Source organism: Dermacentor silvarum, chromosome 8 (assembly GCF_013339745.2).
Source record: "Dermacentor silvarum isolate Dsil-2018 chromosome 8, BIME_Dsil_1.4, whole genome shotgun sequence".
Taxonomy (NCBI): domain Eukaryota; kingdom Metazoa; phylum Arthropoda; class Arachnida; order Ixodida; family Ixodidae; genus Dermacentor; species Dermacentor silvarum.
The window spans coordinates 172,842,568-172,866,157 of record NC_051161.1 but is presented as its reverse complement, the minus strand read 5'-3'; the positions used below and the strand labels follow the sequence as shown (position 1 = coordinate 172,866,157).

Below are 23,590 nucleotides of genomic sequence, written 5' to 3'. Positions count from 1 at the left end.
GCCCACGCCGGCAACGGTCGCTTCCCGATAACGACAGAAAACGAAGCTTCAGGGAGCGAGCGGGCGGCGCCGGCACACGGGTGCGCGCGGAGACCGTCAAAGGTGAGGGAGGAGGGCGGCAGGGAAGTGGATTTGGCCGCGTCAACTCCGCCACTTCGGTGGCTCCCCTCGCCCTCCCTCTCAACTCCCTCGTAGCTCTCTCACCTTCGACTCCGTGCGCACATCTCAGTGCGCGCCCGCCGCCGTGCTGGCGCCAGCTTATTTTAGCCGCCCCCTGAAGTTTCGTTTTCTGCCGTTATCGGGAAGCGAGCGTTTGCGGGCGTGGCAGTTTCGTTGACCCGACTGTGCCTCCGCCGCTGCTTCCCTCTGCGCTGCTGCCGCAGCGTGCAAGGTCAACATGTGACTAGAAAATAGAGGAGAAGGGTTCACTGCCATTTTATCCGCGTGGCTGAGACGTCGGCACTAGTGTGTGCTAGAATACGGTTCTAGAACACTCTAGTCGGCACGTACACGCTTGTTCCGGCGCAATGCAGAAACGGCGGCCTTGCAATTTGCGAGGGGGAAATTTCTGCCGCGGATTCTTCCCCCCCCCCCCCCGTTCCATCCGCGCGGCATTGAGGGGTCTCTCCTGAGCTTTTGCTCTATGGCGGTGTCGGAGCAATGCCAGTCGGAGGCGCCGCCGCGTTATTTGGCGCGCTGCTAAGAGCATTGTCGGTACGCGGTATGTTCGAAATAAGCGTGTTCGAATTAACGAGATTCGACTGTGGCTAAATTAAAGAGTCAGAGGTTAACTCACTCAGGCACATGCACGTAAAAAGCATTTATTTCTTGAAGCACCACCGCTTCAAACTCTTCGCGCCCAGTCGCGGATTCCGCGCTGTCCGGCGCCGCGCCTCCGCACCAAAAGAGAAGGAGAGAAAGCGCGTGACTGCGCGCTGTTCTCTTTCGCGGCCGTCGGTGGGGCGGCGTTTATTCGTATCAACCGACGCAGGCTGAAAATCGATTCGTAACAACCGTTCTCTAGCACGTTGCAAAGTAATGGGGCTCGGCCGGGACCACAGAAAAATTTGTATCATCCGGAAATTCGTATTAGCCGTGATCGTATCATCGAGCTTTTACTGTAATTTATTACAGTGGAATCTCGGTGATACGAATCTCACGGGGTTACGAAAAATATTCGTATTAGCCGAAATTCATATCATCGAAACAATTAAAACTAGCTAAATTAAGGGGGAACGCGGGGATCAGATCGCGAAAATCGCGAGAAAAATCAATTTTTGAAAACCACGCGTTTCGGTATCTGCAACGCCTGATCTACGCTATTGACACGTATACATGTCTATCTTTCACCGGTGGCCGCTTTCCACCAGCTAACAAATGTTAAACGTTATCGCTCGGCGCAAGACGCGCCTGTATCGGAAGTTTCTAGAATGTTATCGATGCTTCTTTTCGTTGCCTGTTTTCACTGACGCTTATGTTATCTGATTGTGTGACCGACGCGAATTGTCTAGAACTTTCTGGAAGACACGAGCATCAGGGATCTTCGATGACTCAGGTATAAAAGCCGACGCGTCTCGCCGCTGATCAGATTTCGACGACCGCTGACTGTGTTCGCCGCTTTCGTTGTGCTTCGAGTGTAGCTTGCTTTTGTGGGCACAGGTTCGCCCAATAAACAACCAGTTTCGTCATACACAGTTTTACTACTGTTTACTTCAGCGTCACTACTACGTGACATCTGGTGGAGGTGCTAGTGCGTTCATGCAGCGAACGCCCCCGCAAAGCCGTGATCCAAGCCCGAAACCGGAGGACAACGCCAACGTCGCCAAGGACCAGCGAGCTAGCCGTAGGCAGCAAGGACTTCTGCCAGAGTACGGACTTCTTCCCGAGAAGACCACAGCGACCAAGAGGAAAAAAGTCATGACCTCGGCAGCAGCTACCATGACAGTCCCTGCGCCAACATCTGCAATTGTGATGCAACAACCCAGGGACCGCCGACTTTCCGCGGATCGCCATTTGAAGACCCCGAAAGCTGGCTGGAGGCATACGACCGGGTCGCTACGTTCAACAAGTGGGACTGCGACGACAAGCTGCGCCATGTTTACTTCTCGCTTGAAGACGGTGCCAGAACCTGGTTCGAGAATAGGGAGCGTGAACTAACAACCTGGGACCTGTTCCGAGCCGCATTCCTGGACACCTTCACGAGCGTCGTCCGTAAAAGAAAGAGCTGCAGCCTTGTTGGAAAACCGTGTACAGCTGCCGAATGAGAGCATCGGTATGTACACTGAAGAAATGACTCGATTATTCCGGCACACCGACCCCGCTATGCCAGAAGACAAGAAAGTTCGCTTGCTCATGCGGGGAGTTAAGCAGGAGCTATTTGCCGGACTGGTGCGGAATCCACCAACGACAGTCCAAGACTTTCTCTCGGAGGCTACGACGATCGAGAAAGCACTGGACATGCGCAACCGGCAATACAATTGCCGTTCAACGCCACAGTACGCCGAAGTCCAAGCACTCTCCCACGACCTACGAGACACCATCAGGGCGATAGTACGCAAAGAGCTGCAGAAGTTGCTACCGTCGTCGCAGCCTCAAGTTGCTTCCATCGCTGATATTGTGCGGGAGGAAATCCAGCAATCATTAGGACTTCCCGGATCGCCGCAACCCGAGCCGGAAGCGATGACCTACGCCGCCGTCGCCCGTCGTCAAGGCCCCCCTCCGCGCTCGCGCCAGGGCCCCGTAACGCCGCAGTTTCGTTGTCCACCGACGCCGCCGCCAGCACGCCCGCCCGTCGCACAGCGCAGCTACCAAAGGAAGACGGACATTTGGCGCGCCCCGACCACCACCCGCTCTGCTATCACTGCGGGGAAGCCGGCCATGTCTACCGCCGATGCCCATACCGCGAGATGGGCCTACGAGGGTTCGCCGTAAACGCGCCGCGTCCAGTGCGGGGTGAACGACCGCACGACATCGCCGACTACCTCGCCGGAGCCCAGTGGCAACCCCGACGACCCTCACGCTCGCCGTCACCAGGCCGCTACATCTCGCCGCATCGCCATCAGTACACCGGTCCCACCCGGGGCCGATCTCCCAGCCCTTACCCGGGAAACTAAAGGCAGCAACCGATGGAGGTGCGGTTGCTGTACGACGCAATGCCGAAGATCCTCCGCCGCCGCCGACGATTCGCGAATCATCACGACGAGATATCAGCACGCCGCCTAGCAACAGCCTTTACAGCACTTCGCCGCCGCAAGAAGACCGGCCGACGCGACGTAGCAGCAGCGGAGCAAGCCGACGCAGCCGTGATCCGACGCCACGACACGACTTAACCGTAATGCTAGACGACGGTCTACCGACTTGGACGTGCTCATCGATGGTCATAACGTCACCGCTCTTGTCGACACTGGCGCCGACTATTCCGTCTTCAGTGGCGCGTTCGCCGCCAAGTTAAAGAAGGTGAAGACGGCCTGGCAAGGACCCGATATCCGGACAGCGGGAGGCCACCAAATAACGCCGGCTGGAATCTGCACAGCCCGAGTCACGGTAAACAACCGCACTTACCCGGCGAGCTTCGTAATCTCGCAGCACTGCTCCAGGGATGTCATCCTAGGCATGGACTTTCTAAACCAATACGGTGCAGTCATCGACTTAAGATCCAAGTCGATAATGCTTTCAACGCACAACGGGATACCACCGGATACAAGCATAAGTTACCATGCCTTGAATGTGCTTGAAGAACAAGTCACCGTTCCGCCGCGCTCCAGCGTAATGATTTCCGTCGGTACCGAAGTGCCTGCAGACATGGAGGGCGTCATCGAGGGCGATCATCACTTACTGCTCGACCGTGAAATTTGCGTCGCTAGAGGCATAGCTGAGCTGCGTGCAGGGAAAGCAAGGGTGATGCTCACGAACTTCAGCCCCGAATAGAAGCACATTAACAAAGGCACCACGGTCGCCTATATCGACGAAATAGTACAAGCCAGCAGTGCTTTCGCCTTCACGGATTCCAGTGCACCTGCAACGACGACTATAATACCTGAACCAACTTTCGACGTCCATCAGAACCTTCCCAGGAAAACAAAAGAACAACTAAAAGCTCTGCTCCTGCAATACACGGACTGCTTCTCGTCGTCGTCAAAAGTTCGACAAACCCCTGTCGCCAAGCACCGCATCATAACTGACGAAAATGTCCGCCCACTCCGGCAGAGCCCGTACCGAGTTTCGGCCGCGAACGCGAAGGCATAAGGCAACAAGTCGACGAAATGCTACGCGACAACATCATCAGCCGTCCAAGAGTCCGTGGGCGTCCCCCGTGGTATTAGTGAAGAAGAAGGATGGAACCCTACGTTTCTGCGTCGATTATCGTCGCCTCAACAAGATCACGAAGAAGAACGTATACCCCCTCCCACGGATTGAATACGCCTTGGATCGACTCTACAACGCAAAGTATTTTTCGTCGATGGACCTCAAAACCGGCTACTGGCAAATCGAAGTCGACGAGAGGGACCGGGAGAAGACTACCAGACGGACTGTTCGAGTTCAAGGTCATGCCGTTTGGTCTTTGCTCGGCACCTGCGACTTTCCAACGCGTCATGGATACAGTACTGGCAGGCTTGAAGTGGCAGACTTGCCTCATCTATTTGGACGACGTCGTTGTGTTTGCCTCAAGTTTCGAAGAACACCTGCGGCGCCTTGAAACAGTTGTTCAAGCAATCAAAACCTCCGGACTCACGTTAAAGCCAGAAAAGTGCCGCTTCGCATATGAGGAGCTCTTGTTCTTGGGCCACGTCATCAACAAGTCTGGAGTGCGCCCCGACCCTCAGAAAACTGCAGCCATCTCCAACTTTCCTCCGCCGGCCGACAAGAAAGCAGTGTGTAGATTTCTTGGACTGTGCGTCTATTACAGGCGCTTTGTCAAGGGCTTTTCACGGATCGCCGAGCCACTGACGTACCTCACGAAGACCGACGTCGAGTTCAAGTGGGAGACGCCGCAAGTCGAAGCATTTGAAGAACTGAAGCGACGCCTGCAATCGCCGCCAATACTTGCGCATTTCGACGAAAACGCCGATACTGAAGTCCACACCGACGCAAGCAGCATAGGACTCGACGCCGTTCTTGTGCAGAGGACTGACGGACTAGAAAGGGTTGTAAGTTACGCTAGCCGGTCGCTATCGAAGGCGGAAGCAAATTATTCCACAACAGAAAAGGAGTGCCTCGCCATCATCTGGGCTACATCAAAGTTCCGTCCCTACCTCTATGGCAGGCCCTTTAAAGTTGTGAGCGACCACCACACCTTGTGTTGGCTAGCTAACTTGAAGGATCCTTCAGGTCGCGTCGCACGATGGAGTCTTAGACTTCAAGCATTCGACATCACCGTCGTTTACAAGTCGGGCGAAGCACTCTGACGCCGACTGTTTGTCTCGCGCCCCTGTCGAACCACCGCCACAAGACAACCAGGATGACGACACTTTCTTGGGACCCATCAGTGCCGACGAATTCGCTGAACAACAGCGAGCCGACCCCGAACTAAGGAGCCTTGTAGACTACCTGGAAGGCAAGACTGTCATTGTGCCGAAGGTGTTCAGGCGAGAATTGGCGTCGTTTTTCTTGCAAAACGACATTCTCTTAAAGAAGAACTTCTCGCCCCTCCGAGCCAACTACCTCCTCAGCATTGCGTCCAGAGGTTCTGCAAGCTCTCCATGACGACCCAACGGCTGGACACCTCGGTTTTTCCCGCACGCTCGCGAGGATACAAGAGAAATACTACTGGCCTCGCCTCTCTGCCGACGTCGCCTATTACGTAACAACATGCCGAGACTGTCAGCGACGCAAAACACCGCCGACAAGGCCAGCCGGACTTCTACAGCCGATCGAGCCACCTCGCTGACCGTTCCAGCAGATTGGGATGGATTTACTGGGGCCTTTTCCGACGTCCGGGAATAAATGGGTCGTCGTAGCTACGGACTATCTCACCCGATACGCCGAAACAAAAGCCTTGCCCAAAGGCAGTGCCGCCGAGGTAGCCCGATTCTTCGTTGAGAACATCCTCCTGCGTCACGGTGCCCCAGAAGTCCTCATCACCGACAGAGGTACGGCCTTCACGGCTGAACTAACTCAAGCCATCCTGCGCTACAGCCAGACAAGCCATCGCCGGACCACCGCCTACCACCCGCAGACGAATGGCCTCACCGAGCGCCTAAATAAGACCATCGCCGACATGCTGGCAATGCACGTCGACGTCGACCCCAAGACGTGGGATGTCATCCTTCCGTACGTGACCTTCGCATACAACACGGCCATACAAGAAACAACGCACATGGCGCCGTTCAACCTGGTCTACGGAAGGAAACCGGCAACGACGCTTGACGCCATGCTACCGGATGTCTCCGACGAAGAAAATCTCGACGTTGCCACCTATTTGCAGCGTGCCGAAGAAGGTCGACAGCTCGCCCGCCTGCGCATCAAGAACCAGCAGAGAACCGACAGCCGACACTACAATCTTCGACTACGCTACGTCGAGTACCAGCCCGGAGACCGTGTTTGGGTCTGGACTCCGATACGCCGACGAGGACTTAGCGAGAAACTCTTACGTCGCTATTTCGGACCATATAAGATCATCCGACGTATTGGCGCACTGGACTATGAGGTCGTGCAAGACGGTATTTCGCAATCACAGCGGCGCCGAGCACGACCTGAAGTCATCCACGTAGTGCGTCTTAAGCCTTTCTACGCCCGCTGACGAACTTAGGCCCTTTGTTGCTTTGTTATTTTTGTCCCTTTCTGTACGCGTGGTTTTGTTTTCGCTTTCGTGTTTGTAGTATCGGGACGATGCTTTTTAAGGGGAGGGTATTGACACGTATACATGTTTATCTTTCACCGGTGGCCGCTTTCCACCAGCTAACAAATGTTAAACGTTATCGCTCGGCGCAAGACGCGCCTGTATCGGAAGTTTCTAGAACGTTATCGATGCTTATTTTCGTAGCCTGTTTTCACTGACGCTTATGTTATGTGATTGTGTGACCGACGCGAATTGGCTAGAACTTTCTGGAAGACACGCGGGCATCAGGGATTAATCTGGAACCTTCGATGACTCAGGTATAAAAGCCGACGCGTCTCGCCGCTGATCAGATTTCGACGACCGCCGACTGTGTTCGCCGCTTTCGTTGTGCTTCGAGTGTAGCTTGCTTTTGTGGGCACAGGTTCACCCAATAAACAACCAGTTTCGTCATACACAGTTTTACTACTGTTTACTTCAGCGTCACTACTACGTGACACTATATCAAAATGGTTTGGCTGAAAACGCACTAAAAGTGGCCGAAAAAGATTAATTCATCAGTGCACAGGGCGAGAAAACAGCTTTAAATCGCACAAAAACACCGCAGTTCAGGGAGGCATATCTCGTATTTCCCGCCACCGAGCGCCGCCATCTTGGTATCGTTCGAAAGCTCAAAGTTTCACCGTTCCGCTTCTCAATTCATCCGTCGTCGCCATCTTGTAACAAAAGCACAAATAGGTAGTCACACGGTCCCTCCGATGAAAGCAAGCCTCCGATTGGCTGCCGTGCTGCTGTGGCAGGTTGCAAGATGGCAACCGCAGTTGTCTGCTTCGTAAACCACGCCGGTGTCTTCACTTGCCACGCAGAATTCGGATTACTGAGAGCTCGCAGGTTAGTGATGGATCGTTGCTCGTGGGAGAAGAAATTTTAGACAAAGCACGCCTTCGGAATACGGAAGCGCAAGCCTCCTACGGCAAGAAAAATACGGTGATTAGCGGGAGAAGCGGAGGAGCACCCGACTGAACGTGCCGCGCTATCTTGCACCGTGCGACTCCAGCAGCGAAACAGACAATCGCCCTGTGCCATCGGCACCGATAATGCGGTCGACGAAAGACGCGCCAACGGAGGCTCCCGCGCCTCGGCGTACGGCTGCGCGAATCAGCCGAGATCGTATCTCAGTAGACATAGCTCGCTGCGACTAGGCAAAATGGCGCAAACACAAAGAATGCGGCCCGAAGCACAGCAGCCACTCCGTCCGATGACACGCGGAAAAGGAGGAAAAGCACAAAAGCAACAAAAGCGCCACCGTTTCAAACTCTTCGCGCCCAGTCGCGACCTCCGCGCTGTCCGGCGCCGCGTCCGTGCCTCCGCACCAAAAGAGAAAGGGAGAAAGCGCGTGACTGCGCACTCTTCTCTTTCGCGGCCGTCGGTGGGGCGGCGTTTATTCGTATCAACCAACGCGGGTCGAAAATTGATTCGTAACAACCATTCTCTAGCACGTTGCAAAGTAATGGGGCTCAGCCAGGACCACAAAAAAATTTGTATCATCTGGAAATTTGTATTAGCCGTGATCGTATCATCGAGATTCCACTGTATAAGGTTTTAAAAAGGTACATCGCTACCGATCGCAGCATGCCAATCGGCTGAGTTTTGTGACCAAGTGACGCGATTTGACCATAACACGTCAGTAGGGCCAGCTATCCGATTGGTTGCCCAGGGCGCGTCATCGATAATGTTTTCAACATTATGGAGAACAAATGTAGTTCGTAATAGTTTAGATGTTAGTTAATTTGTTTCTATAAAAAGAAAGTAACAGAAAGAGAATGCATAAGGACATGTATCACTAGGCAAAAAGCACTTCCGGCAGACAGCAAGTGTCGTCTGCTTGTGTTACAATGTACTCCGTGTTGACGAGAGCTGCGCGGTCAGTGTTGGTCTGTTCTTTCTTTTCGCGAGCACCATGGTTCACCCTTGTTGCGTTGTGGGCTGCAAACATAGCGATTGGCGACATGTCAAACTGCGACATCGTGTCCCACTGCAAAGCAGCAGACGAGTGGAGTGGCTGCAGCACATCGGACTGTCAGTATCGAAACGGCGCCAGCATCTACGCGTTTGCGGCCGTCACTTCATGTCGAAGGATTGTCACAATAGAGTTTAGCATGTCCAGTATTCAGGTAAACGCAAGCGCAAGTGTACTGGCCGTTTTATCACATTTTACGTGATGAACGGAGGCGCAAACATGAAATGCTTACACGGTGCCAGCCACCTGGAAGCACAAAGGTCAACCAACGCACAGCTAATATAGCAGTAACCAAGTTTTTTCAACTTTGCTGCTGGCTCAAATTTTCTGCAGGAGCGTAACTTGAACACGTTGCCTTTTTATATGTTTAAAATGTTTTACACCTGGTTACAGCAATATAGCTCTGCATTTGGCTGGTTAAGCTCTGCGACACCAGATGGCTGGACCGTGTATGCCGATCAGGCCGCTCACGTACGTCTACGAAGCTCCTACATCATAGCAGTATGAAGGGGCTTTAGTTTATGCCTCTTCCCATCCATCAAAACACCCAGCTTGCCTGTGGTCACCAGAATACCGGACACGCTCGACGCTGCGACAGAATGCTCACAACGCATGGTGCTTGATCGCTCTCGCTGGGGATCGACGGCCGGGCGGCTAGCGGAGAGATTGGAGAGCCTTCGCGCGCTGGCTCCAGGACAACCGGAAGTAGACGACATTACATCGCATCATGACGTAAGCCAGCGAAGGCGGAGCTTAGCCCCGATCACTCGGTGAACGAGTTGAGCAGGTAATGCATGGCTAGCGAGGAGGGTAACTTGTAATCGTCCGTAGCGCTCTTAATATGAAACGCTTCACTTAAATTGTGATGCGAATGTTTTACTGTAGCTGTACCTACACGTCTACAAATTTATCCGAACCGTTTCAGGGACCCTTTAAGTGAAAAGCCTATGTTCATTCTCAATGGCAAATTGTGTCCTCGCCTAATTTAAGAAGAGCAAATTTTTTAACAATGCATCATTTTACGACTCATACTTGCTTTCTAAAAAAATGTTGCAGTTTCACCCGAAAGGCGAAGCACCCCTTGCGATAGCAAATTAGTAAAGAGCTATAAGCAGTAAGGATAGTAATTTTATCAGCTGTATAAACTTGGACATGTAGCAGCACCAGCAATGCGCAGAACTGTTGTCGACGCGTCGGCGTTCGCACCAAACACGCGCGGCGTTTGCAGACTGTTGCCGGTGGCTCTGGCGGCGGCTCGGAGGTTTTCGACGCGATCAGAACGGGACACTCGTCGAGCAACATCGGAAGTCTTTACCACTTTCTCGCCTCGCAACGTTTTTGTAGAAATACGCATTTGGTGCCGCAGCTAAAGAAGTCGTGTTTTGCTCTATAGATATGTTGATTGTAAAGGAGGAAAGAGACGCTTAATTCTGCAGCCCTTCAGGGAGCACGGCGCAGAACGCGCGTTTGCTCTTTGCCGTGCGTTCACTCCCTGTGAAAGCGCACGTCCCTCGCGCGCTTTCACTTGCACATACAGAGCGCAGCGTGATTTCATCGCCGTTTGATGTCATACGGAACCTCACGGCGACAGCGACGACGACGGCACAAATCCGCTTGGAGTGTCCATATCATTGCTGTCACAATAAACTTCAGATGTTCCTAGCAGTGCTGAAAATTTTTTTTCGCAAAAATGTTTTAAAGGAAGACTTCTTGCTTTAAGTAGATAGTCCTCAATATTTTTCAAAGAAATCGCTGATGGTCGAGCGCCAAAGTTGGGACAGTTGGCGTGGAATGACCCATATAAGAAATATAATGGCCCGTGGACCGATCCTTGTGGTACTCCCAATGAAACATCAGCAGTATCTGATTGTGCTCCATCAACAGAAACATACTGCTGTCTCTGATGCAGGTACACAGAAATCCAAGAGGATCAACCAGAGGATCAACAGTTAACTACACAATTTTTCTATTAATAATGTGTGAGGTACTGCATCGAAACTTTTCTTAAAATTAAGAAATATAAAATGCATATATTTAAGATTGTCTAATGCAAAAGCCAAATCATGAACAAATTCTGTTAGTTGTGTAATGCAGGCAAACTTTTGCCGAAAGCTATGCTGACTTGAGCTGAACAGGGAATGTTGATCGATATGCTGCATAATGGATGAGTATAAAACATGCTCAAGGATCTTACAACAAACACATGTTAGAGATACTGGACGATAGTTAGACATTATGTTCCGCTGACCTAATTTATGAATGCACACGATGGAAGCTTTTTCCAATCAAAAGCTAGAGACCCATCGTTTAACGATCTTTAAATAATCTCTAGATATGGAGACCATTAAATTATTGCACTACAGCCTGTGCTTCATGTTTGATAATGACAAAAATGCAGGGCCAGAAGCTTCTGATGCATTGTGTGGGGATGCGCGACTCTCACGCGTCCCCTGATGTTGTTTTCCCGCATGTCTCCTGTAGTCCGGCTTCTCCGCATGGCTAAGCCCCGCGGTCGTGGTGGTTGCAGCGCATTGCGGGAGGTGGCGCGAGTGTCGCGATGCCTACGCCGCCGAACGGCGGGTGACTTGGGAGAAAAGTCGAGGGCGCTTCCTCTTTGGGTTGGGATCGGTGAGCGACGCGGACGTCCGCGCGTGCACCGATCCACGCTTCGCGAGACGTCTCGCGTGGCTCGGAGCGGGCACCGTATGGACGAACATGGATCGTTCGAACGCGCCACCGTTCGTGGACCGTACACGTGAACGACTAGGCGATGGTATCATAGCATGGGGTGAACCTATTCGCTCGCTATCCGTCACGGTGAGTCGGATTTCCTTGATTTGTCCGCGCGCCATGTGAATGTTTTATTGGTAGTAATTCGGCTAGTGTGCATTGGTGTATGAAAGGCGCAATAAATGCCCTTGTGATTGTTTGCACTACTGTGTTGTCGTTCCTTTGTCCCAGAGCACATGTGAGACCCCACAGTTTAGAAAAGAATGTAGCCGCTTGTTCCCAGTGGGATAACTTAGGCCCTTATATGACGAGGTTTACGGTTAGGTTGATGTAACCGCTAATCGTTTCTTTTTGCACAAGTTCCCTTATTAGGGAACTTGTGCAGCACAAGCTCCATAGAACCAATGTATAATGGCGACCAATATTTTGGACGGCGAACTATGGTTTAGTGACTTTTGTGGGCTTGATCTACACAAGTCGCATGGTAAACATTGTTGCTGCAAATGCAGTTTATGTTTTCATTTGACTTCTTAAAACCACCATTTGGCTGCTAAGGTTGACTAAAACCTAAACTTCATATCCCTGGCTCGCATTCAATACTTGCAAAAGTCTGATGGTTGTGCGAAAATGGAGTAGCCGAAATTTGAGTGAAGATTAGGGTTTGCACCTGCGGTGAAGGAGTTTCACTGAAGCAAGCAGGCTGTTTGTTGCCGTGCCGCACTGTCATCCCAGATGTGGTGTGCATGCAAAATAGACTTGGAATGCTACATGTGCAGCGTTTGCCGTTAATCGAGGCAGATTTATCGATAGAGCAAGCGAGCCCTAAAAATGCATCAGCATAACTAAACTGATGAGCTACAGGCTGAAAAGGACCGCATGACATTCAGCTCAGCTGACAGCACAGCTTTTCCTCTGAATTGCCAGTTAAAATCATCTCTAGCTGGTCTGCACAGCGTGCGAACACACAAGGCTTTTAATCATTCGTAGTGCATTGTGTAGCACAAACCAATTTTTATTTCCTGCGGCCAAGTACCCCGAACACTCATGCTCCTAATAAGCCGAGTCGCCGATGCTATAATGGACTGGCATTCCATGAGTAAACGTTAGCCAATGGCTGTGGCTGTGTGGCTGCGAGGTGTGGTGCCACTAAAATTTAATGGCTTCATTTGGAATTCGTGTTGGCGCAGATGGTGCAATTGACGCAACACTTCCACCCCTGTATTTTTATTCGAAGCAAGGGTTTCGCTCCAGCTGAACTTTAATTAGCTTGATGTCCGGGCAAGCTGCAGAGCAAACCAGCAGATTTATGACAGTAACCACTCGTCAAACATAATTAAAGGACGGCAGGACACCAACAGAAGCTCAAATGCAGTACACTCACCAAGGTCAATGTGAATCAGTTCAGCCGAGTGCTTGTCAACGAGAATGGTTGGCACAATGTCGGTCTCCCAGCCCAACACATAGCCGACTGCATGAGCAAACAAAATGTCAGTTAGCTTCTAATAAAGAATAGCCAGAGAACGCTGCAACCAGCAAAGAATGCAGACTTTTGCAAGTCCATGCCACGAATAACTTACAAAAGCGTGCTACTAACACAACAGTAGCAACATGCTTTTGCTACAAATTATTACCAACTTGCCCTGCAACACCCAGCAGCTGTAATTAGCAGCCTGGCAGAATGCAATTCTGCAGTTGTCAGCCAGCAGCAAGACTTTTGCAATTGTGCATTGGCTTCAGGCAGCCTTCAGGAGACTGATCTCTTTATAGTGACAACAATCAAAGAACACGCTGCTACCAGCACTTTTTTTGAGATGACTTGGACTGCAAACGTGATGTTAAGCAAGCCTTGTGCCACAGTTCTGTGTGACGGCACACCGCAGTGCTCATGAAATCCAATGTTCTACCTTTCTGTCGTTCCTTTGTCTGTGCATTTCTTTTACATTTTTCTCATGCACTGGAACATGTATTTATCAAAATTATAAACAGCCCAACTCTCTGCCTTAAATGCTCAAGAAATCACCCACACGTCTTTTTCATGAAAGCCGTGTTCTGTCGTCACCAGCCAGGAGATGTTTCTGCAAACAATCTTGGATGAAATATTTCTTTCCCTGGACTGCCCCTTTGAACACTTGAAGGTCATCATCAACCAGATGGGTCACGTGACAACTGAGAAGCTTGGTGCATGCAAGCTACCAAGTTGTTCAGCATCAATAAACAGAACCTTCTGTACGAGTTGTTTCTCTAAGGCTTCCCATAAAGTATGGTGCTGGCACCTGATACATCACTCAGCACAACAGACTAACTTTATCTATGGTTGTGGTCATTAGCCAGTTGCTGCCTCCAGGCATCGCTTATTGAGACCACATCAACTGCCAGTTCTGAGGCCATCTTCTGGCAGCATCGCCTGTGCTTCCACCTGGTGGCAGCAACATTTCCTTGTCGGCACTGGCCCTTCCCGACAACTGCTGCTTCCAAGCACCGCATCAATATACGAACAATGCTTCCCGACTCTGGTGGCTTTCAGAGTGGCGACAATAAATGTCCTCAGCACCTTTCCTTTCAGAACTTTACTGCTGACAACATGACAATCAATAAAGTGAATCCTTCCACACATGATTTTGTTGCCTTGCAGATTCATTAAAATATTCCAGCTCATTTTCCTGCTTCTCCACATAAGATATGAAGTGCAGATGGCACAAATGTCCAAATGTTGCTTTGACATCCAAATACGTCCTGTGCACATCATGATGAAAATGTCCACAAGGAGAGATCCTAATGTTTAAATTCTAGGACTGCTTGGGGTCCCGCAACATTCACTCAAGGCCACTGCACCACAGTTTTCTTTTTACCAATTTCACACATTTTCATATGGTGGCATAAGGATTTGGAGTTCTCGAATGAATTTGTGCGAGCTGTAGTCAGTAAGTTAGAATGAAGCATGCAGACACATGTTTTCAGACTTCCAAGTAAACTTACAAGCTGTCTGCAACACAGCCACGTAGCTCCAGGTGTGCACGAGTAAGATCAAATGAAGCTGCCATTTTAGGTCTGCATGCAAGATATGCACACATGGTTTTATTTTTTTTTCCAGTGGTAACGTATGCACTGTTATGCTACTTTTCTAGTAAATCTTGGTCTGTAGCCAGAGTTCGACGAAAGTTCATCTGGTCAGATAACTTGATGATGAATAAATTGTGGTCACTCACCAAGTCAAGGTGAAAATAACACAGAGACGTTTCGGGATCTGCACGGGTTCCTTCATCACACTAAGAGTGGGCAAGAGCCGCAAGTTGCCTTTATACCAAAACGTGACATAGAGAATGGGTGTAGTTAGCAGGCTGATTTCCATCAGTCCTGTTGATACTAATATCCGTAGTTTGAATAAAAGATTCTAACAAGAGTCGTGTCATTGGATTCTTTTCCTTAGCTATTATAGCAGTGTTTTCCCAATCGATGCGGTGACTGCGATTGTCGGCGTGTTTGGCAAGGGCGTTGAGGCTTTTTTCTTGTTGATCACCCTTGGTGATCATTTAATCTCTTGTGAATTTGCCGGTGTCGCCGATGTAACTGCAGCTGCAGGCAGTCTGTGCATGGTACCTTGTAGACAACACCAGGGTAATTCTTGCTTTCAAGCCAATCCTTTACATTAACAAGCTCATTTCTCAGCTTGTTGGACGGCTAAAGATTGTATCTTGAGAATACATGGCTAAGAGCTTCGCTGACGCCAGGCACATATGGGACGCCAGCACATTTTGTGGACGACTTGCCTTGAGACGGCTTGGGATGGAGGACACTAACTTCCATTTTGTTGATAAATTTCTTGGGGTACCCGTTCCTGGATAATTCGTGATGAATTGCCTTCAGTTCGTTCTGCATTTGGTCGTTACTTGAGCAGATGCACGTGGCCTGCCTCACGAGTGATGAGACGACAGAATGCTTGTGGCAAACCGGGTGACATGAATTGAAGTACCGGCCGGTATGAGTCGCCTTCCTGTGCACAGCAAATGAGAGTCTCGTTCCACTTCACCGCACAGGAAATCAAGGAAGGCGAGGCTATTGTCACACTCGTATTCAGTTGTAATTGCATGGTTGCTTCTGCTGAGTTGAGAAGACGCAGAAGGTGTGAAGCGTCCTGTATTCGCACAATGCAGAAGCAGTCGTCTACGTAGCGGATGAAAACCTTTAGCGCAGGATCGAGCCAGCGAGGGCCTTCTGTTCAGTGATCTCTATGACCAAGTTGGCGGTAGTAACGGAAATCTGCCTGTAAAACTGTTTGCCTTAAGTGAAGTAGGTGCTACTCAAACAAAATCTAAAAGCTTGCAAATGTCCTATACCTCCAAAGGGGTGCATCAGCGAGCGTGTCGTCGACCAGCAGGAGATCTCTGCACGTTGCTATGGCCAGGTCAACAGGCACTGAAGTGAAGGGCGCCTTCACGTCAAATGACACCATAAAGTCGTCTTCATAGAGGGAAATGTCATGCACTTCCTCCATGAAGGCTGAATAATTCAAAATGTGCGTGCTGTCTTGCTGGCAAGCTGGCCCAACACTTATGTAGGTAACCTGATAACCGGTGCTGCGGCGACCTTGTGAAGTCGTCAATAGGCCTTAGTGGAACGCCTGGCTTGTGAACTTGTGCACAAGATGAAATGGTTGCTCAGCCTCCATTGACCACCCTCACTGCTGCAGGCTTTGTTAGAGGCTTTCTGCCCTGAACTTCACCGAAGGATCACCGGACTATCCCTGCTGCGGGCTTTTTCGAGTATTGTTACAGGTTCAACGTCAGCCCCATCCTCAACGTCAGTGAACGTTTCGTGTGTGCTTCGATAGCTTATGTATGCTTGTGCTACTACTTAGTGGTGATGTTGAATCGAATCCTGACCCTAACAATAAACTTCTCAATAGACTCATTAGTGGCCAAAAGAAATTCTTAGAAATTCTTAAAGAGATAGGCGCAGTCTCTGTCAAGCTTGCTGACTACATGTCCTGAACAGACTCGTGTCTGAATTCTCTTGAAAGCGAACTGAAACATCCTTCTATCAATGGCCACTACCTTCCATCAAATAACGTCATACTAAAGGGCGAAATGAAACTAGAATAGCTGCCACATGACACTCATGTAATACAGTCAAACCTGTTCATAACGAACTCGATAGCTCCGCAAATGTGGTCATTATATCAGTAGTTCGTTATATACGGACTCGCCCTTAAAACGCTAAAGAAATGAACCATACTGAAGCTGGCGTCGGCAGTTACAATTCGGCAGTACATTGGTCCAAAAACCGGCTTTCAGTGTAATTTGTCATCCCGGTGCGTTCCTGCACCTAACTCCCATTAGAAATGTCAATGTAAAGAAAGAAATGCGGCATCGTGTAGCTCTTTCAAAATGGCGGACGATTCCGATCACCTGTCATTTCGAAACTGCAAGCGCAGCCGCCATTTTTTATTCCCGAGCTTGTGATATATTTTACCACCAGTAGGACATGACTGTATTCTGCACACGAGAGCGAAGCGTTCTTGTTGGCTGGAGGCACAAACTTGGGAAACTACTGAGGTATGCCGCCATTCTGCGAAGGTCTGGGATATCATGCTGTTGGCATTACGACTGCACGTCAGCCACATAAGAGCCATAAATTATGTTTCCTACGTCGCTTAGGGCTAAAGAAAATGCAATGTTCGAGAGGTAAAACGTCATTGCGAACCCTTAACAGCCACTGGCATACCCTTACCAGCCATCGGCATAGTAACCGTCGATCGTTTGCAACATTGCATTGGGCAGGTTGGTATTTATTCATTCTAACTATTGTGAGGCATCAAATAACACACAGCACGTTGAGACAACAGGACAAAGATTGACACATTAGAAAGATTGTGGAATTATCAACACATAACGAGGAGTCGCTAAGGCGCTACATTCATGCCATGCTACCACCACTGTACTTGTCTAAAATGGTGTCAACTGTATTTTGTGATGTGCTTGAAACACAAAGCGACAACAGAATTGAATGGTTGTGGCAAACGAAGGGTGCGCTGATCACACGCTCACCACAAGCAATCAGGGATGTTATTACAGAGGACAGCCAGAAGCACAGGACCAGCTTTTGCGACTGTGCTACACCAACGGAACAAGCAGTCTTTTGAGGACTCGTATGTAAACACATCGCGGTTAGCAGACAACAAGGTGAGTGATCCACACAGTGTGGTTCGGCCAGTGTTCGCTAAGTGTCTTGTGGCCAATACAAAGATGTAACAGGCTCACAAGAACTAGCTCTTGGCCTAGTTGGTTCTTGCTTAGTGACATGATTGCCGACACAAAAGGCAAAAGAAACGCACACATCTCTTTGCGCCTGAAATGAATCACTTTAGAGTGCCACCGGGGTCGTTGCGTGGGTGTTTCTTTTACCTTTTGTGGGTGTGCTCCTTGTGGCAAGCATGTCACTCAGGCTCCCAAGACTGCTTTTGAAAATGTCATACTGATCACACACGGTAATATAAGCTTCGAAAAGTCCTCTGTGCGATCGAAATAATTAATTGTTCGTAATGTTTCACTTGTGCTTTTATTAAAGCATATATCATAATCATAGCTCGTCAAAATCGAAGGAACTCACTAGACTCACTCACGAAATGTATATTTTGGTTAGGGATCACTCGGACTCAGACTCCCCAAAATTCACCTCAGCCGGGCTCACTGGCACTCAGATTCACCAAAATTTGATTCAGCCAGGCTCACTAGGACTCGCCACAATTCTACTCAGTTGTGCCTCTTTTAAAGTCTGTTCTTTTAACTTTGACCCCTCTTATTTGACTATTCTTTTAAATAATCCGCCTACTACAATGCTCCAATGATGCCACATTATTGGTTATAACAATTAAATCTGGCTACTGGGTGTGTGTACCAAAAGAAAAAAGAACATAAAATTATTTTTTACAGAAAGAAATGCAAGTCGCTTCGTCACACCCGCCTTTGCGCCACACCCCTGCGGCACAAAGTGGCCCATTGACCGCCAAGGCAGCACACCTCCATTGCACTGCCTCGAAAAGAGAGAACTCTCACTGCTTTGCCACGCTCGCCTTTGCATTGCGTATGGAAACACTTGCATCATCGGCCTTCCACCGTTTCGCCACATCAGAGGGGCAAAAGGCAGATGGGCAACAAAGGCATGCTGTGTGGGGTGCACAAAGGCAGGTGTGGCAAAGCGGCTCGAGTTTTGATTCATTTCCTCGATTCTGCGCTCCTTTTCTTCTCAGCACTGACACCCAGTAGCCAGATTTAATTGCCATAGCCAATAATGGAAACACTGTACTAGCAAGCGGTTTATTTCACCACAAAACACAAAAGTACAGCAGCTGCTGTTAAAACCTGTAATGCTACAAGTGGGCTCAACTGTACCTCTTTCTGCTTAACCCTTTGCGGTCCGTTGTCGGGCAATGCCCGACAGCGCAACGCGGCCGTCGGGCACTGCTCGACAAGGGTGTTCGGGGGTTAAATTTCGTGGTTTTTCTCACTGCGATTTGTGCGCATTCTTTGTTACATGATGCACCATCCCTTGAGGGATAAGTAAAGTTTGTTTGTTGAAGTTTACTTCTTTTTGCACTAGGGTGCAGCACAATGCTCATCACGGCTTCTGGATTCCAGAGCGTTCTCACTTGCGCGCGGAACCGCACGTTCGCGCGTTTCGCTGAGAAGCATGACCTCTTTTTCACCGCGTGCGTTTTACGGTGGTGCATTTAGTGACTTCAGTGAGGAAGAGAATTACGTGCCTCCATCAGATAGTGATGACAGTGATTCGACAGAAGCGAGTGACAAAGCGACGGCGGTGGAGACATTTTGTCGAAAGACAATGAAATGGTGGCGAAAACTTTTTTCTGGCTTCTAGAGGTTTCCATAGTCAATAGCTTTATTTTGAGGCGCACACAGCTGCAGAATCATGCTGAGAGAGAACAGCGACACCTACAGTACCGCCGCATCCTCTTCCAACAGCTGGTGGGGGACGTAAGGGTTAGAGCCAAAAATCGGGGTCCCGTCTGCGCGGAAGGAGTTCGAGGAAAGGCTAGATGGGAGGAGCTCTTTCATCTACAAGCTCCCAGGCTGAAATAGCAAAGCCTGTGCTGTTTTTAGCGATCGAAAAACAAATGGAGGCAGGAGGGAAACTGTGTTTTTCTGCAAAACCTGCAGTAACAACCCTGGACTGCACCCAGAAAAATGCTTCGAGCGGTATCACATGCTGCTCAAATATCAGTAGAGGAGTTGCCTGCAGAATGCAAGAGAAAAAATAAATATCCTTTTAGTTTCTCTTCTACAGTTTGTGTTTTTCTTTGCGGCGCCACACACTGGCAAAATAGTTTCGGACCAGGACAGCCAGAAAGCAGGTAAAAGTTTCGGACCACAAAGGGTTAATTAAAATGTTTGAATGGCTGTTGTTTTTTCGTGCAACCCAGTTATATAACAATTATTGGTTTTAACAAAGGAATTCTCTTCGTACTTAAATTTTCTTACAAGCTCGTTCAACTGCACTGCTCCCCTTAGGTGCATTTATTACATTTCACTCGTTCTTCGACACACTCTCACAATGTTCACTCACTTGGGCCGGCAGCATCAGTGGGTCACTCTGAATAACTTTTATGCGACGTTGTAAACACCTTGAAGCACATCGCTGGTGTTTCTTTTGTGGGGTGAGATGCTTGGGACAAACACACCAAAGATCACGTCTGAACACGTGCATAAAAAAGCAAAAAGACGACTGCGGCTACTGCTGCGACTTCTCCTACGAATGAATGATTACGATAAGAAAGCGGTGCTCTTTTTTTTAATGAATAGAATGGCATCTTGTAGGTTGTTCCTTTCGCTTCATAAGAAAAATTGGGCCCACCAGTTTCCCTTCGTTCTGTCAGGCAACACACAGACACAAAATATGCTGTTCTGTAGGATATCAGCTGCTAGCAATTAAACAAGTATGCTTGCCTATGGATCCTGTGGCCACACTGTGGATGTATGCCCGGCGTCGCTCAAACCAACGGCTGGGCTCTGGGAATTGCTCGAAAAAAAAATACCGGAACACTGGGTGGAAGTGGCTGCACACTTCTTGGTAGACGTGCAGGCGCTCCTCTGGGGAACCTTTGTGCACCTCCTGCACACAGAGATGCAACACAGTTTCCTAGTGTTTATTATGCATATGCTCATGTCTGCATAATGCATGTGGGTGGGCCCTTCTTTTGTGCTCATCATACATACATAGCAAAAATGATAGAAAATTAGACATCTGCAGCAACTACAACAAGAAAAATACATGAGCCAGTTATTTTTAAAAGTGATTAGAAAAAAAAGTTCAACAATGTTGTCGTGACAATGGGGTTCAAGCACAGCAAATAATAGTTCGAACACAATAAATTTGGCCAAAACCAGGCTCACCTGAGGAAGGCTCTATTATCTATTACTTGAGTGTGTAAATATTTTCACGGGTATAAACTATTTACAGAATGTATTTACAGGAGATAGACAGCAGCTGAGAACACAGAGAGGCTGTTGCCACTTCGTCCTCTTCTCCTTCGTCGACCTTGTCTGTTTTCCTCACCGTAACACAACCCCCGGCGGAAAAAGCACCGTCCCGGTGCTTCAGATGGGGCCATCGGGAAGGGCATAATAGGGCTTAAGCCGAGAGACGTGTACGATGTCGGGTGATGTGGAACCGGTTGGCACGACGGATGTCACTGGGATGATCGCATAGGTGACATTGGTCACTAGACGTAGAACGCGGTAAGGACCTTTGTAGCACGGAAGGAGTTTCTCAGAGAGCCCCACACGTCGGCAAGGGGACCAAAGGAGTACGAGAGAGCCTGGTGCAAAGTATGTCTCACGATGGCGGCAATTGTAAGTGTGCTTTTGAGTTTCCTGCGATGCCAACAAACGAGTACGGGCAAGCTGGCGCGCATGGTCAGCGTGGGCGATGGCATCGCGGGCATACTCGGTCTGTGAGTTCCGTACCAAGGGGAGCGAAGCATCCAATGGCAATACAGGGTCACGACCGAAGAGCAAGTAAAGATACCCAGCAGTATCGTGGCGTGACGAATTATAGGCGAACGTGACATAGGGTAGCGCAATATCCCAGTCCTTGTGGTCGGGTGAGACGTATTTCGATAGCATGTCTGTGATGGTCCGATTAAGTCGCTCAGTAAGGCCGTTGGTCTGGGGATAATAGGACGTAGCGAGTTTGTGCTTGGTAGAACAGGAGCGTAGGATATCGGCGATGACTTGGGAGAGGAAAGTGCGGCCACGGTCGGTAAGGAGCTGTCGCGGGGCGCCATAGAATAAAATGATAAGCCGGAGTAGGAAATCGGCCACGTCAGTTGCGCAGCTCGTGGGAAGCGCTCGAGTGATGGCGTAGCGCGTCGCGTAATCAGTAGCCACAGCGATCCACCTGTTGCCGGAGCTGGACTCAGGAAAAGGGCCAAGGAGATCCAAACCCACGCGGAAAAATGGCTCAGTTGGAATCTCGATCGGCTGTAAGTACCCGGCAGGAAGCACTGCTGGCTTTTTCCGATTGTGATGATGTGGATAGTGGCGTGTGGCGGTGCCAAAACAAAGTGCGTGACAAGCCAACTTGAAGTGTTGGTGATTGTATGGCAGCACCAAGAAGGGCATTGGTGATGATCATAATGGAAGAAGACGACACGTGCCACGAACGAAGAAGCGACGAGAGCACGCAGAACGTGAGAACGAGCGGCAGCCTCGAACGCAAGCTCGCAAAAACGGCGGCTCCAGGCTCGGGTACGGCGACCGGGCGTCCAGCTACCGTGCGGACCTGGTCGGGGATCCAGTTCGTGGCTGGGCCTTCCTGCGCGCCAGCGGCCTGCTGTGATAGCGGCCTGGTGCAGTGCTTCCTGCTTGGACCGGGACGCCTGAGCTACCAGCTACCAGCCTGCTGAGCGAGCCCGAGGACTGGCGACCGGGCGTCCTGCTACCGTGCGGACCTGGTCGTGGATCCCGCCCGTGGCTCTGCTCTCTTGTGTACCAGCGGCCTGCTGTGATAGCGGCCTGGTGCAGTGCTTCCTGCTTGGACCGGGACGCCTGAGCTACCAGCCTGCTGAGCGAGCCCGAGGACTGGCGACCGGGCGTCCTGCTACCGTGCGGACCTGGTCGTGTCCCGCTCGTGGCTCTGCTCTCCTGTCTACCAGCGGCCTGCTGTGACAGCGGCCTGGTGCAGTGCTTCCTGCTGGCCACCGGGGCGCCTGAGCTACCTGTCCGCCGACCGAGCCCGGCGTTATAGCGGCCGAGGCGTGACAGGCCAGGCGTTACTGGCCAGCTACAGCAGTGGCCTTTTATTCTACCGGCCTCCTGTTTCTTCCTGCTGCCACGTCGCGACAAGGTGCGGCGCGACAGCAGCGACCTAGCCACAACGACGCTCCACCGGCACAACCACCGTCACGGGCACCGCAACGACGAGGCAGTAGGGCGAGTGGTGACGCATGAGTGCTAGGCACATGTTTATTTAGGACAAACGATTCGCGAACTCTAGTCCACGTACATGTGCATGTAAATAGTCTGTATCGTGCTAGCGTGTCTGTTAAAGTCTGTGTTTCGTGTAGCAAGCTCCCGTCTGCCGTGTCATTATTAAACGGATCCTGGGCCCAACTGGAAACACCGGCGAGTTTGTCGTTTCTCATCACAATCTGGCGAGCATGCCAGGATCCGCCAGTAACATCCCAAACGCGGAGACCGGCATTCGGGTGTATACACGCAGCACTAGACATCCGATATGGATTTAGACAAGTTAGCCACCACTGCAGCACAGTTAGGCTTGACTTGCGCTGAACTTCGCGAGTGGGTTGAAAAAGAACAGGCTAGGCAGAGGGACGAACGAGCAGCTGAGCTAGAGGCAGCCAAAGCAGCAGCAGAAAGTCAGCGGTTAGCCGACGAAAGGCAGCGACAAATCTTGCAGCTGAAGCTCAAGCTTCAAGAAGGAGCGCAGAGCGAGATATCCGCCCCAGCCGCGCCCGTATCGTCACCAAAGCAACCCTGCTTCAACCCCCAGAAGTTACTGCCACTGTTCGACGAACGACGTGACGACCT

General features: G+C 50.3%; 1 protein-coding gene across 1 annotated transcript in view; it reads right to left on the bottom strand.

The window, feature by feature from the left end:
* Positions 1 to 20,453: 20,453 nt before the first annotated feature.
* Positions 20,454 to 23,590, bottom strand: part of LOC119461848 (serine-protein kinase ATM) — a 754,892-nt gene continuing 751,755 nt past the window's right edge. Inside the window, exon 60 of the mRNA XM_037723219.2 lies at positions 20,454 to 20,651. Coding sequence (XP_037579147.2) covers positions 20,454 to 20,651 — 198 coding nt within the window. The remainder of the gene's footprint in view (positions 20,652 to 23,590) is intronic.